The sequence below is a fragment of the Colobus angolensis genome, unplaced genomic scaffold (assembly GCF_000951035.1).
Source record: "Colobus angolensis palliatus isolate OR3802 unplaced genomic scaffold, Cang.pa_1.0 Scaffold7, whole genome shotgun sequence".
Lineage (NCBI taxonomy): Eukaryota > Metazoa > Chordata > Mammalia > Primates > Cercopithecidae > Colobus > Colobus angolensis.
In genome coordinates, this window is record NW_012120709.1 from 24,854,068 (window position 1) to 24,869,457 (window position 15,390).

Genomic DNA, 15,390 nt, shown 5'->3' on the forward strand with positions numbered 1-15,390 from the left:
CGTAAACCCGGGAGGCGGAGCTTGCAGTGAGCTGAGGTCCAGCCACTGCACTCCAGCCTGGGCGACAGAGCGAGACTCCGTCTCAAAAAAGAAAAAAAAGAATGAAGCAATAAATGGTAGCTTATTAGCTACTGAATGGGCCCCTTAACTGTTTTAGTCCAGCATTAGATAGAAATGAGTGCTGAAAGACTCTGCCTATTTATAGATTTATCTATTTTTTTGAGACAGGGTCTTGCTCTGTCACTGGGCTGGAGTGCAGTGGCATGATCTCACCTCACTATAGCCTCACCCTCCCAGGCTCAAGCGACCCTCCTACCTCAGTCTCACCAAGTAACTGGGACCACAGGCCATGCACCACCGTTCCTGGCTTATTTTTGTATTTTTTGTAGAGAAGGGGTCTCTCTATGTTACCCAGGCCAGTCGCAAACTCCCGGGCTCAAGCAATCCACTCACATCAGCCTCTCAAAGTGCTGGGATTACAAGCATAGCCACCTTGTTTGGCCTCTCCATATTTAAAATTAAGTTATATTGAGCCAGGCACAGTGGTTCATGCCTGTAATCCCAGCACTGTAGGAGGCTGAAGAAGGTGGATTACTTGAGATCAGAAGTTTGAGACCAGCCTAGCCAACATGGTGAAACCCCATCTCTACTAAAAATACAAAAATTAGCTGGGCTTGTGGCATGCATGTAATCCCAGCTACTTGGGAGGCTGAAGCAGGAGAATCACTGGAACCCAGGAGGCAGAGGTTGCAGTGAGCCGAGATCACACCACTGCACTCCAGCCTGGGTGACAGAGTGAGACTCTGTCTCCAAAAAAAAAACATTAAGTTCTATCTCTACAAAAAATTATTTTTAATTAGCCAAGTGTAATGGCACATGCCTGTAGTCCTAGCTCCTCAGGAAGCTGAGGCAGATCGCTTGAGCACAGGAATTCAGGCTGCACTGAGTTATGATTGCAGCACTGCACTCCTGCCTGGGCAACAGAGCAAGACACTGTCTCTAAATAAACAGATAGATACATTTTGTATACTTTGACCCAAAGTTAAGGAAATTTTTTAATATTAAAAAAATGAATTTTTGGCCAAGTGCAGTGATTTACGCCTGTAATCTTAGCACTTTGAAAGGCCGAGGCAGGTGGATCACCTGAGGTCAGGAGTTTAAGACCAGCCTGGCCAACATGGTGAAACACTGTCTCTACTAAAAATACAAAAATTAGCTGGGCGTGGTGGCACACGCCTGTAGTCCCAGCTACTCAGGAGGCTGAGGCAGGAGAATCCCCTGAACCTGGGAGGCAAAGGTTGCAGTCAGCCAAGATAGCGCCACTGCAACTCCAGCCTGGGCAACAGAGCAAGACTCCGTCTCAAAAAAAAAAAAAAAAAAAAACTTTTCACCTCTTGGTATTTGGTACTAAGCATTCACTATATGGATTATGCTGTGCTAGATGGTATGTCTTTTGCAATGAAAATTTATATTTTATAGCGGCCTCAATGTAGAGAAAAGGTATATCAGCCCTTAAAGTATGTCATAAACCAAGGTTCTCCAAGCTGTGCGTGTAGCCCAGGATGGCTTGAAATGTGACCCAACACAAATTCGTAACGTTTCTTAAAACATTATAAGAATTTTTGGCAATTTTTGTTTTTTTAGCTTATTAGCTATTGTTAGTCTTCATGTATTTTATGTATGGGCCAAGACAATTCTTCCACTGTGGCCTGGGAAGCCGAAAGATTGACACCTGTCATAAACCTTCTTACGTGTCAGGAAGCCATAATCTGCATGTACTTGCATAACAATCAGCTGACTAAATCAAATGTTGGTCTACAAGGCTTTATTCCTTAACATCTTATACTGTCCTAAGAATCTGTCACTATAATTACAAATAGTTCTTTACACTGACATGAATGTACAGTGTCTCTGTCTTAGAGAAATCTAAAGGTGACAGAAGCATAGCATTTTTTAAGCCACTGTAATTGAATATCATCTGAACAGCAGTGTTGAAATAAAATTAAGAAATAGAGGCCAGGTGGGTGGCTCACGCCTGTAATCCCAGCACTTTGGGAGGCCAAGGCCGGTGGGTCACTTGAGGCCAGGAGTTTGAAAGCAGCCTGGCCAACATGGTGAAACTCTGTTTCTACTGAAAATACAAAAATTAGCTGAGTGTCGGGGTGCTTGCCTGTAATGCCAGCTACTCGGGAGGCTGAGGTTGGAGAATGGCTTTAACCTAGGAGGCAGAGGTTACAGTGAGCAGAGATCACGACACTGCACTCCATCCTGGGTACCACTGCACTCCAGCCTGGGTGACAGGGCAAGACTCTGTCTCCAAAAATAAATAAATAAATAAATAAATGAGCAAAGTAGCTACAAAAACTCCTGAATCATCTTTTTCTCACTCTTTCTAACTCCGACTCGGCATTTGACTCAAAGTTATAATGCACTCTGGTTTCATTCTTAAGATGCGATGCCCAGGTGTTCTATTTTTGGCTTAGAATGTTAGAACTTACAGAAATAACCCTATTTCCCTTTCTCTCTTCGTCCCAGTGACCAAACAGATCCCTTTAATCGTAGTCCCCTCACCATGGACCAGATCCGTCCAAACACAGAACTAAAAGAAAAAATCCAACGGTGGCTTGCAGAGAGGAAACAACAAAAGGAGCAACTTGAATAGATACTGTGAACTAACCAAACCAAAACCAACCCCAGAGTGCAGATAAACAATTGTTTGTGGTTTCTCTCTTTCTGGTTCTGTTCCTTTTCTTTCTTTTCTTTTTCTTTTCTTTTTTTTTTTTTTCTTTACTAAATTAGAGAACTGCTCCTGCTGAAATTATGATAGTTAAGATTCCTAAGAACTTGACAATGCTCCCCTGGCTTGCAGGAAATTATACTTATTATAGCATCACCAAGTTTAGAAATCATCACTCATTTCACCTTTTGTTGTCTCTTCATATTCTTCTTCCTTTTCCTAAATGAAATTATTTCAGCTACTAAAACTTCCTGTCACCCCGCTATTTCTCTTCCAATTACTGTTCAAACATTTTTGGTGAGTGCTGCTTTTATAAGTATATGATGTCACATATTTCAGTGACAGCTGATGTCATCAGAAAATCCTGTGTTATCCTGTGTATTTACTAGTCCTCATGATCTAGACCCTTTTCTGTGTTACACAATAACTTCACATAAAAGCAGATACCTTGAAGTTTGTGTAGACTTTTGAATAAGATGATAGATGAGAATTTTTTTGAAAAAAAAAAGGAACTTAAAGGAATCTTGTGCAACTTCTGTTGATAGCTCTTAATTTTGTTATACAGTCCTTTTAATGAGGATTGGTAGCGCAATCCTACCAACTGATGGGGGTGAGGAGACTGTTGGGCCCTTATGCTCTTATGAAAATCTGTTTCTACAAGGACTAGGCCTAAGCAGGTTTAGGCAACGAATATCATATCCATGAAAAATGTCATTTTAAGACACTAATATCAACAGTATATCTCAGTGTGTGAGATATATATATACACACATATACCCCATGTGCTTTTTTATGTTGGTTTAGTGTAAACTGAGTACCACTTTATATTTTCTCTTCCACAGTGAGATGTATGCAGTATGTGGCCATGTTTACTAACATACTCATTGTTGACAAAATGCTGAGATTATAAGATGTATATAGTTAATACTTGTTTGGGCTTGTGACCTGACTTCTAAGAGCTACTTCTAACACAGCCTTAGGTCTTCAATTAACAAAGTAGGAATTTGGGCACAACCTTGTCCACAAGCCATTTTAAATATCCACTTAGTCCTGTGTAGTTAGTAGGTGGATGTTCACCACTTTCATTAGTGAAATTGAGCTCACTACTCAATTGTGCGGCTTAATATGCTGACTAGGGACATTCCCCCTATGGACTGTCTTTATATCACTGTCTTTCTAAGCCCAGAGATGTCATAAGTGACAAGAAAAGTGATAGGATCAAGAAGTGGGTGTCACTGCTTCATTTGGAACATGTTATTAACTATGGTCTCTTTCAAATAAAATAGTAGTTTTACATTTCAACACAAGTTGCTATAAGCAGTCCTTGATGTGTTTTCAATTGCATCAGCTGGAAAGCCTCAAATCTAAGAGGGCTTCCCACCCGAGATATAAACTAGGTGTTGCCTATTGCTGTGCTTGTAAATGAAAAAGGAAGTTGAAGACACTTTTGCAAATGCCAGAATGTAAGATTCATTCGGTGTGCTCCCTGGGCCTTTATGGCATGGGTTGACAGGATTTGTTTGTTTTCTAAAATTAGCTTCATTCAGTATTTATCATCCTCCTTTGCCTCTCTGAGAATGAACTATGTATAAAATAAGCTTCTGCCTATTTGCATTTATCCTTCAAACCCAATCTAGTAGGATGTTTTCATTTTAAAAATGAGGGGAAAAGACCAGAGTTTTTCAGGAGAAAACTGGAGGAAAATGGGCACAAAAACTCAGAAGGCAGCTATTCCCAGCAGCTTCCTAGTTAACAACCCCCATGCTGCCTCCAGTCTCTGTCTGTATTCTTCTGTATTTAACCTTCAGATTGTAAGCCTTTTCTGGCAAGCTTTTCTTCTTTTTTTAAACTATTTTCCTGAAACTTTTTATGAATGGCTGTGGCACCATTAATGCTGCTGAATATCTTTAAACTCTTTGCACAGGCAAGTGTGTAGCTTAAGGCCACTACTGGTAAGGAAACCAAGTGTCCTCTGTGCCTTTTTTCTTTCTGTGAAGTAATTTAAGGACATCCAAAAAAATTAGACTTTAAAAAGTTATCTTGGTACAACACCGTGTGTATATATACACTTGGAAGCTTAAAAAGGTGTCTTGTCTGGAACTTAGAAGCAGCTCTAAATCTAGTAGAGCAGACTTTCTAACATACCTAGTTTTGTGTGTTGGCTTTGCTGGAGTATGATAGCAAAATGAAGACTCTTACACTCAGCTCTGGTATTGCTCATAACTTAACAAGAGGCTAATACTAAACTTGGAAAATTGTTTAAGTATGTTTTATCAAGCAGTCTGGGTTTTGTTTTTTACTATAGTTTTTAATGGATATGTGAAAACTGAAGGAAATGTTAAAGGTTTTTTTAATGGTGCAAGTGAAGGTGCCAGTTGCTATTTGGTATCACACTCTACAAAAGCTTCATTACTTTATTTGATGGTGGTTGCTAAGCAGCCATTGCACAGAGCATAAGTCTGCTGGGTGCCTTTACAAGCCAGAGGCTGATGCTGCACTGTTGTGATGTCATGTGAGGAAATAATGCACATGCTCTAATTGCTCAACAGGAAATGAACCTAGAAACAGAAAATGAAAAGGTTGATTGAAATAAAACTTGATCAACACGACTGTATTTTGAAACATTCCAGGAAGGTTACTTCTTGTTAAACTTGCCTGGCAGTGTTTGTTCAAAACTTGTATTTAATAAATGAACACCTGACTTACAACCTTTGTTATCACTTTATTCCAGTATTAAAAGCTAGTGGCAGTTTCAGAAATCTCCCTGAAAACTTAGAGGATTCCGATGTTTCACTTTTTTTTTAGGTAAGTAACATCAAATATGTATGACCTGGCTGATCCAGCCTACCTTACCAGGCCTCTGGAGGGGACCCTGGGGTTACCCTCAGGAGATGAATCTCACAGTATGGTTTTCCTAACCAGCTCTCTTTTGGCTTCACTGTTTTTCTTTATCTGGCCTGAACCCCAGGTCTCTGTAATCATTTGCTGTTATCTTCCCCTTTCTTGCTCCTTGTTTCCATACCCCTGCCATGCAAGATGTCAGCCTAGATCAACTCAGCCATTCCCCTCTGCTGCAATATCCAAACTGCAGACCATTGTTGGAGGAAAAACACAATTTTTAGAATGGTGCAACCACAAACTTATCTCTAATGTTGCCCAACAACCCTTCTGTGTGTCCTTCAGCTATTCCAAACTTTGGCCTCCTTCCTTAAATTCCTTCCCATCCCCCCCTCCCATTTACCCTTCACAATCCAATGACTTTGCCTTCGTGTTGCTGGGAAGATAAGACTTCAGAGACTTTGAAGACTTTCAAACCTCTCCCATCGTCACATCTGTGGAAAAGGCCCCATAGATCCCTGGCTAGTTCTCCTTTCCTGCCTCATCAGGAAAGGATATTGCCTCTTGTCAATATCCCTTCTCATCAGGCAGGATGGCCTGTGCCTGTAATCCTAGAGCTAAGCAAGAAGCAGAAGTGGGATGATCTCTTGAGGCCAGGAGTTTCAGACCAGCCTAGGCAATGTGGCAAGACCCCATTTCTAAATAAATAAATGACTGCCTCTTCTCTGTCTTCAGTTTCTCCCCTGAGTTCCACATCCCCCTTGGGTTTTCTGACTTGTAATCCTTTACAGCCATATTTCTTCACCATTCACCCTGGCTTCTATCCTAATTTTTTGAAACTGCGCTAATTAGTTAAAGATTGCCATATTGCTAAATTAACTTTCCCATCCTTAATTTGACTTTTCTGCAGTATCTAGGGCAGCAGAATCACTCCTTCACTGAAAAGTTCTTAGTTCCTTGATACCACTTCAAATTTTTCTTTCCACCCCTCTAACCATTCCAAAAATCAGAGATTTACTTCTGCTCAGACTTCCCCAGGATACATTATAGTTCTGCTCCTCTCATCAAATGCCACTTCCCTACATACATCTTTTCCTTCTCATATTAAACTATGAAGTTTCAGCCCTCTGTAGTATACAGCTGTTCTCTTACACATCAGCTCAAGGGTCTTCTCTAGGAAGTATGCTGAAATCACCACCATGCCTAATCTGATAGAATGCCCCCTCTGAGTTTACACTGCAGCTTCTTCAGATCTCAACTCTGCCACTTCCAAATTGTGTGGCCATTTTTCAAGACCAGTCTCAATGGGGACAATGCCTTACAGGCTTTCTTTAAATTCCAAAATGCCTGGCATAGCGTGGGCGTTCAATACAGGAGTTTTTTCCCTCACATCTGCACAACTCCTTGTGGCTAACTAGGGAATTAGGGGAAATGGATTCCAATCCTGATACAGGACTTTGGGGAGACTGGGATTACAAAAAAATCAACTTTAAAACGGGCTATGGGGCCAGGCGCGGTGATTTACGCCTGTAATCCCAGCACCAAGGCGGGCGGGTCACTTGAGGCTCCAGGAGTTCGAGACCAGCCTGGCCAACATGGTGAAACACAGTCTCTACTAAAAATACAAAAATTAGCCAGGCGTGGTGGCGGGCGCCTGTAGTCCCATCTACTCGGAAGACTGAGGCACGACAATCGCTGGAACCCGGGGAACGGAGGTTGCAATGAGCCGAAGTCGTGCCACTGCACTTCAGCCTGGGCGACAGAACGAGACTGTCTCAAATAAAAAGGGCTATGGGTTAAGCCTAACAGGTTGTGTGGTGCTTGCTCGGCCCCTAACTTTGTATGTTTGGCCTTGGACCCTCTCTACCTCTGTACAACGATCGTGTGGGACTAGAAGAATCTCAGCGAATGCTTCTGCAGCACCGACTTCCTAGGTTCTCAGAAAAGCAGCTAAAGCACCAGACGCGAAATAGCGTAGATCGGCGCCAAGAAAAGCACTGACGGTTCAGGGCGCATGCGCATTTGCGCTCCTGCCGGGTTTCCGGACCTCTGCTAGTGGCTGCCCAACAAAATGCCTGCTTCTCTGCGGAATCCCACTGTTCTTCACATGCTCTCTAATATCATCTTTTAATATCCACTTTCTCTTCCATGTTGAAAAAAGTAAGTGGACAGACTGGATTCTTCAAAGATCTTTGGACATTTAAATATCCTCGACCGGCGCGAAAAGAGGCGGCCTGACCTTGGAAGTGGGATGGGGACCTGCAACGGGTCCTTCCGGCGGGTGACATTCAGCCGGCCGTTCCGTCCAACGGACTTTGCATTCCAGAACCATGGCCCAATTTGTCCGTAACCTTGTGGAGAAGACCCCGGCTCTGGTGAACGGTGAGCGCGATGTGAGACCGCCGAGGCGGGCACACGGGCGGCAGGGAGGCCTGCGATGGCCTGAGAGGAAGAAGCGGGCGGCGAAGACCCGAGGGGCCTGCGGGTGCCGGGGCGGGATGGCCTGCAGGTGGAGGAAGCAGGAAGGTTGGCGACTCTCCTCTAGCCTTCCGCTCGCCTCACCTGCAGATTGGGTTCTCTACACAACCTAGAAGTTCCTGAAATCTAACCACCACCGGGAAGAGAGGTAGTGTGAAGGATGCCCGGCGTTGCCCGGCAGCTCCGCCATTACGCCCCCTGAGATCGCTAAGGGCAGGAATATAGAGGGCATGGCTCTGTTAGGAGAGCTAAGAAAAGGAAGGGCAGAAACGTGTGAAAGTACATCAATTCGGCCTCATCACATGGTCTGGTTGTCAGTGGAGTATTTGGAAGTCAACAGAAATGTCGACTTTGCTTTCTGTCCTAGACGGATTCTAAGATATTTCCACTTTAATCCGAGGGAAATTTTAGGTAGAAATGGACTTCATGGATGAGTATCCGTGCCCCGAGAAGCATAGAACGGGATCCGTATAGTAATCCTTGTTATAACAGCTTAGCATTCGTGGAAATTTTTCGGCTTGAAGAGCCTCACTGGTAGACCGCTGTATTTCATAACAACCCTGAATAACCACAGCCTATTTGGCCAGTAAATATTTCAGTTGTCTTCTCAGTGGCAGGCTATTCATTTTATTGGTGAAGCGAGATAAGATAAATTGACGTGAGGTTTTCCTAAATGTGCTGTATTCCAGTAAGTAACTGAAGGTCGGATCTCTAACTTTCGCCCAGATTTCTGAAATGTGAATAGAAAGCAGAACTTCAAAAAAAAATGTAATACTTTTTAGCCTCTTTTGCTGTGTTTGAGTTTGATTTGGGTATTTTCTTTTTCTTTCTTTCTTTTTTTTTTTCCTAGAAGACAGGGACTCTCACTCTGTCGCCCAGGTTGGAGTGCTGTGGCAGATCACAGCTCACTGCAGCCTCTGCCTCCCAGACTCAAGCGATCCTCCCACCTCAGCCTCCTGAGCAGCTGGGATCCCAGGCGTGCCACCACACCTGGCTAATTTTTGTATGTTTTAAGAGACGGGATTTCGCCATGTTGCCCAGGCTAGTCTCTTAACTCCTGGGCTCAAGGGATCCTCCGGCCTCGGCCTCCCAAAGTGCTGGAGTTACAGGCGTGAGCCACAGTGCCAGCCTGGTATTTTATCCATTCTCTCCTCCCTTCCCTCCATCACCAGCCAAACTGTGAGTTATTGAAGGCTCTCCTGTAGAACCTCACAGCCTACTAGTGAAACATTTTACACATTTTCCCAAAGAATTTCTTAAGCTTGCAAGAAAATCTTTTACTTTACTAAGATTGTTTTCTGTCATAGAGCTCTACAATTTTATATTAATCAAAAGAGATGGCCCTGCGGCAGTGGCTCACGCCTGTAATCTCAGCACTTTGAGAGGCCGAGGTGGGCAGATCATTTGAGGGCAGGAGTTCGAGACCAGCCTGGCCAACATGGTGAAACCCCATCTCTACTAAAAATACCACCAGGCCTGGTGGTGCACGCCTGTAATCGCAGCTACTTGGGAGGTGGAGGCAGGAGAATCGCTTGAATCCAGGAGGCGGAGGTTGCAGTGAGTCGAGATCACACCACTGCATGCCAGCCTGGGAGGCAAAGCAAGGCTCCGTCTCAAAAAAAGGCCTGGACACCGTGGCTTACGCCTGTAGTCCCAGCACTGCGACGCCAAGGCGGGTGGATCACCTGAGGTCAGGAGTTGGACACCAGCCTCACCAACATGGTGAAACCTCATCTCTACTAAAACAGAAATTAGCCAGGCGTGGTGGCGGGCTCCTGTAATCCCAGCTACTCGGAAAGCTGAGGCAGGAAAATCTCTTTAACCCAGGAGGCAGAGGTTGCAGTGAGCCAAGATGGCGCCACTGCACTCCAGCCTGGCAACAGAGGAGACGCCGTCTAAAAAAAAAAAAAAAAAAAGAACTAAAGAGAAAAAAGGATTGGAGGCTTCACTCTGGACTTCGTGGATGATTTAAGGCACAATTCTCAATATTTCAAGTGGATTTTTTTTCTGGTGTGGCTTTCACATTTTTTAGGTGGCGCATATTAAGGAATTGCAATCTAGTTTTTATGATAAAATCTAAAAAGAAAAGTAACACCAAGGTAATTTTTTTGTTATGAAATATATAAACCCTTCCCTCCGTTATTGTAAATAATTGAAAGATAACTTGTTATTCTTCCAAAAGTACTTAGAAAGGAGGACTCAGCTGGGCTGGAATGTTAACGTGGAAATACACTTTGCTTTATAACATATACAGGCTAGTGTATTAAATGTGAATGTTAAATATTTAATAAAAATTACTGACTATATCTGTTAATTCCCCTGGGGGCCAAAGAAGCTTATGGAAATAAGTAAATTTATCATTAGGCTTGCCTAGGAGTCATAGAGTCTGATTTTTTTTTCCCTTAACTGTAGACTTTATTTCTATTTCAGTAGTTTTTCCAGTAATCTTCCCATTCTAGGATCCAATCCAGTGTACCACATTGCATTTAGTTTCTGGGTCTTTCCAACCTCCTTTGGTCCAGGACAGTTTCCCAGTCTTCCCTCATCTTTCCTGACCTTGACAGTTTTAAGGTATCTAGGTATCTTGTCTGTCTAGGTATCTGTCTAGGTATCCTGAAGCATTTCCCCAGTCTGGATTTGTCTAGTGTTTTTCTCATGCTTAGTCTGGAACTATGGATTTTGAGGAAATATCACAGTGATGAGATGCCCTAATCACGTGTCAGGAGGTATATGATATTCATGTGACATCTCTGGTGATACAAGCTTTCATCACTTGGTTATAGGTTCCTCCACTGTAAAGTTACTGTTTTTCTCTCTGTGTTCTATTCTTTAGAAGCAAATAACTAAGCCTATCTCATAAAGGCAGGGTGTGATTACAGTGGGGGGATTCCATCTCCTGTAGGAAGGAATATCTACATAAATTAAATAGAATTCTTCTGTGAGAAAGATTTGTCTCTTCTCCGTTTATTTATCCAGTCACTTATTGTATGGACTTGTACATTCATTTCATACTTTGTATATCAAATACTGTATTATTGCTCAAATTATTTCACCCTTGGCTATTTGGGAGCTCTTTCAGGTTAGCACCTCCATCCTTTTGACGTGCTGCCTCCCTTTCTGATACTACAAGATGCTTCAGATTTATATTGTGTTTTCCCTGTCCCAGCCTTAGAATCAGCCATTTCACCAAGGAACCTTAATTCCTTTTATTGGACAATAGAATTGAGAAACTAAGGTCTGGATGCTGTTTATGTTCCTTGCTACTAGAACATCACTACTTCTAGGTCCTCTCAATTGACAGAGACATAGATAGGTATCCGTATAGATGTGTATATATGCATACTAACCCATGTATATGCATGCATATATGTATACATAATTATTTCTGAGTCTATCAGTCTGTGTATATATTAAGCTAAACCTGAGTCCAACTCTAACCTAGTACCGTGGGGTTTATTCTTGCTTCTTTTCTTGCTTACCTGTAACATTACTCAACCTCCACTGAGAAACCTAGCTCCCATCATCTACCATTCATTATGTTTTATCTCTTGTATACATGTAAAGCAGTTTCAAACTCTTTAACCTGTATCCCCTAAGAAACAAATTTACCACCTAAAATAGTGTTTATGTACAGTAAACTGATTCTTTTTTTTTAAAGGATGAAATGTCTGTGTGTTGGAGATAATATTGACAATTGGTTGACTGTTCCACAGGACTGTACTTTTTTTTATTGTCCCACCTTACAGGCATTGGCAGTTCTATTTGGAACCATCTCTTAGAGCTTTGTGTCTGCTTGAAGGTATGCCTATATCCTTGGCCGGGCGCGGTGGCTCACGCCTGTAATCCCAGCACTTTGGGAGGCCGAGATGGGCGGATCACAAGATCAGGAGATCGAGGCCATCCTGACTAACACGGTGAAACCCCATCTCTACTAAAAATACAAAAAACAATTAGCCCCGGGCGTGGTAGTGGGCACCTGTAGTCCCAGCTACTCAGGAGGCTGAGGCAGGAGAATGGCGTGAACCTGGGAGGCGGAGCTTGCAGTGAGCCGAGATCGCAGCACTGCACTCCAGCCTGGGCGATAGAGTGAGACTCCACCTCAGAAAAAAAAAAAAGGTATGCCCATATCCCCAAACACAGAAGATGAGGGAGATACTAATTCAGAAATACTCAAATGGAGGCCATTAATACAAGGAAAACACCAAGAGCCTTGGGTCATCTGTCTTTGAACAGTAGACACTTTATGGGCCTTCATGCTATTTTTATTACATTTCTCTTGTAATTTTTGAAACAAAGTCTCATTCTGTTCCCTAGACTGGAGTGTCATGGTGAGATCTTGGCTCACTGCAACCTCTGGTTCCCCTGTCCAAGCAATTCTTGTGCCTCAGCCTCCCGAGTAGCTGGGACTACAGGCGCACACCACCATGCCCAGCTAATTTTTGTAGTTTTAGTAGAGACAGGGTTTCACCATGTTGGGCAGGATGGTCTCAAATTCCTGGCCACAAGTGATCTGCCCGCCTTGGCCTCCCAAAGTGCTGGGTTTACAGGCATGAGCACTGCACCTAGCCTCTCTTATAATTTTTTAAATAAAAAATGTCTTCCTCTTTCTGAAATCACTACTACATTCTCACAACTACCCTGGTTGTTAATGGTCTCTTCTCTTGAAATAGTAAATACCTTGAGGAATTCCAGCTTGGTAATAGATTCTAGTTTGGGCTCTTAACGATACATGTAGGTTTTACTTTTATTATTTGTGATGTCTTTGAAAGAGGAGCAGCTGTGCTTTTGTCAAGAGAAAGATTTAATCCAGCACATATTGATGACAATACCAAAATGGGTACCAGTTGTTTTAATTCCATCTGAACTTGTGTATAATATTATAACTTTCCATCTTGTTCTTAAGAGTGCCATTCTAAATCCTTTATCCCTTTCTTCGCCTTTTTCTTCAAATTTACTTATCTCTCTACCAAGAAAATATGAATAAATTGACTGTTCTCTTGTGTCTAAATCCAACTTCTGGCATCTTTACAGTTAGCTAGATTTGCCATTCATAAATGAAGTACAGTACTAGCTGGCCACTAGTGAAGTACTGGCATAATTGAATGTGCTTATAGCATCCTGCCTGATTGAACAGCCCTGTGGCACAGGTGTTCTGCATCTTTAAAAGCCTCTTGTTACCAGGGAGCAGCTTTGACTTTTCACACTGGGTGCACATTTGGTACAAGCAGTGAATGAAGGTGATGCATGAATAAATATTTGTGTCCAGCCCACACATCTGCTTCTTTCGGTCTCTAGTGAGTTCATCCTGGTTGTTTTGTTTTGTTTTGTTTTCCAGCTGCTGTGACTTACTCGAAGCCTCGATTGGCCACATTTTGGTACTACGCCAAGGTTGAGCTGGTTCCTCCCACCCCTGCTGAGATCCCTAGAGCTATTCAGAGCCTGAAAAAAATAGTCAATAGTGCTCAGACTGGTAGCTTCAAACAGCTCACAGTTAAGGTAACCATGGGCTAAATGAAAACGGATGTGCATAACAGAAAATGTCTTCCCTTGGGATTTTTCTGATTGTTTTGATTAATATATATGTTTCCAATGTGGTTGAATCCAACATAATAAGGAAAAAAATTTTGACTGCTGAGGAAGATACTTACTTTTCTAATTTTGTCACCTGGGCAGAAATAATTAGCCCATTTTATGTCTTAGTTTTCTAACAGTCTTAAACCTAGCAAAAAAGTGACCATTTTTATTGGGAAATTTTTTTTTCCTTTCCTATATTAGACAGTATACTAAAATATGATGGCTTGCTTTGCTGAGTCTATACTTTTTTCATCTGTAGTCCTGAGATTGTCCCCAGTTCAGCCAAAACATCTCTTGAACTATGTCACAGTCAGGAAGCTAACACTTCTTATATGTAAGATAAAAATACCAAACCTGGGTTATTGAATTGTGTGAAGATAAAATCTAAAAACTGTAAGAATTGGAACTTGTGGCCATGCGCAGTCACTTCCTGCCTATAATCCCAGTACTTTGGGAGTCCAAAGTAAGTAAGAGGATCGCTTGAGGCCAGGAGTTCGAGACCAGCCCAGACAATATAGCAAGGCCCTATCTCTACCCAAAATAGCGAAAAAAATGTGCCAGGTGTGGTGGCATGCACCTGTAGTCCCAACTACTTGGGAGGCTGAGGCGAGAGGATTGCTTGAGCCCAGGAGTTAGAGGAGGCAGTGAGCTATGATTGTGTCAGTGCCTGGGTGACAGAGTGAGACCCTGTCTCCTAAGGAAAAAAGGCCGGACCTGGTGGCTCACACCTGTAATCCTAGCACTTCGGGAGGCCGAGGCGGGCAGATCATGAGGTCAGGAGATCGAGACCATCCTGGCTAATACAGTGAAACCCCATCTCTACTGAAAATACAAAAAATTAGCCAGGTGTGGTAGTGGGCGCCTGTAGTCCCAGCTCCTCAGGAGGCTGAGGCAGGAGAATGGTATGAACCTGGGAGGCAGAGTTTGCAGTGAGCCGAGATCGCACCACTGCACGCCAGCCTGGGTAACAGAGCGAGACTCAGTCTCAAAAAAAAAAAAGGAAAAAAAGAATTGGAACTTGGATTTTATTTGCATGATCCAAGCACAGAGTACAAAAAGCCTAAATGATTGCTAATTTTAGAGCCTACATCCTGGGAAATATGGTGGTTTTTCAGAAGACTTCCGTAAACTTCTGGTCTAATTTGATGGGGAAAATTCACTTCCAGAAGTACTGAAAGGAAAAGGTCCAGGTTTGTTATGGAAAGTTTTTTTTTCAACTAGAATTTCAAGATCCATATTCTAGCTCCATGTATTAATAACAGTGCTTTCCTGAACCAGATGTGTATATTTCTCCTTGGGGCAGTAAAATGTTGATATGAATACCAGATACTTGGTCAGAGTTAAGTCAAATACTAAATGAATAAAAATGAGGTCTAAAGGGGGAAGACAGCACTTCATCTTTCAGCAGATTTTCTTTTGCCAGACAAAAATGTCTGTTCAGAGACTCGGCCTTCCTAGAGCCATCCTTTCATATGAATGCCCTATCTAAATGCACCAGCTATATCCAGGATGTGGGTTGTTTTAGGGCCCATAAAGTGTCTCATAAACTTATAATGAAAGGGTTAAGTCAGTTCAGGTCTGTAAAGAATGCTTTGAAAGAATTTATAAGCTCTAACTACTTACCTTACAAAATTGAAAGTTCAAGGGTTCTCAGCAGTTGAACAAAAGTAATGTTAGTAATTCTCAACTTTGACTAAAACTGCCTTCTAGTTTGAATAGTGTCTTTATGTTCTTTGTCTCCTTAATTCTGGAAAAGAATGGTT

At 42.5% G+C, this 15,390-nt stretch overlaps 2 protein-coding genes across 2 annotated transcripts in view; both read left to right on the forward strand.

Moving 5' to 3' along the window:
- The window catches only part of UBE4A (ubiquitination factor E4A), a 58,397-nt gene extending 52,952 nt beyond the window's left edge, over nt 1-5,445 (forward strand). The window contains exon 19 of the mRNA XM_011927036.1: nt 2,536-5,445. Within this exon, the coding sequence (XP_011782426.1) occupies nt 2,536-2,662 (127 nt within the window). The 3' untranslated portion in view covers nt 2,663-5,445. The remainder of the gene's footprint in view (nt 1-2,535) is intronic.
- Nucleotides 5,446-7,629: 2,184 nt separating this feature from the next.
- Nucleotides 7,630-15,390, forward strand: part of ATP5L (ATP synthase, H+ transporting, mitochondrial Fo complex, subunit G) — a 34,341-nt gene continuing 26,580 nt past the window's right edge. Inside the window, exons 1-2 of the mRNA XM_011926888.1 lie at nt 7,630-7,957; nt 13,389-13,549. Coding sequence (XP_011782278.1) covers nt 7,906-7,957; nt 13,389-13,549 — 213 coding nt within the window. The 5' untranslated portion in view covers nt 7,630-7,905. The remainder of the gene's footprint in view (nt 7,958-13,388; nt 13,550-15,390) is intronic.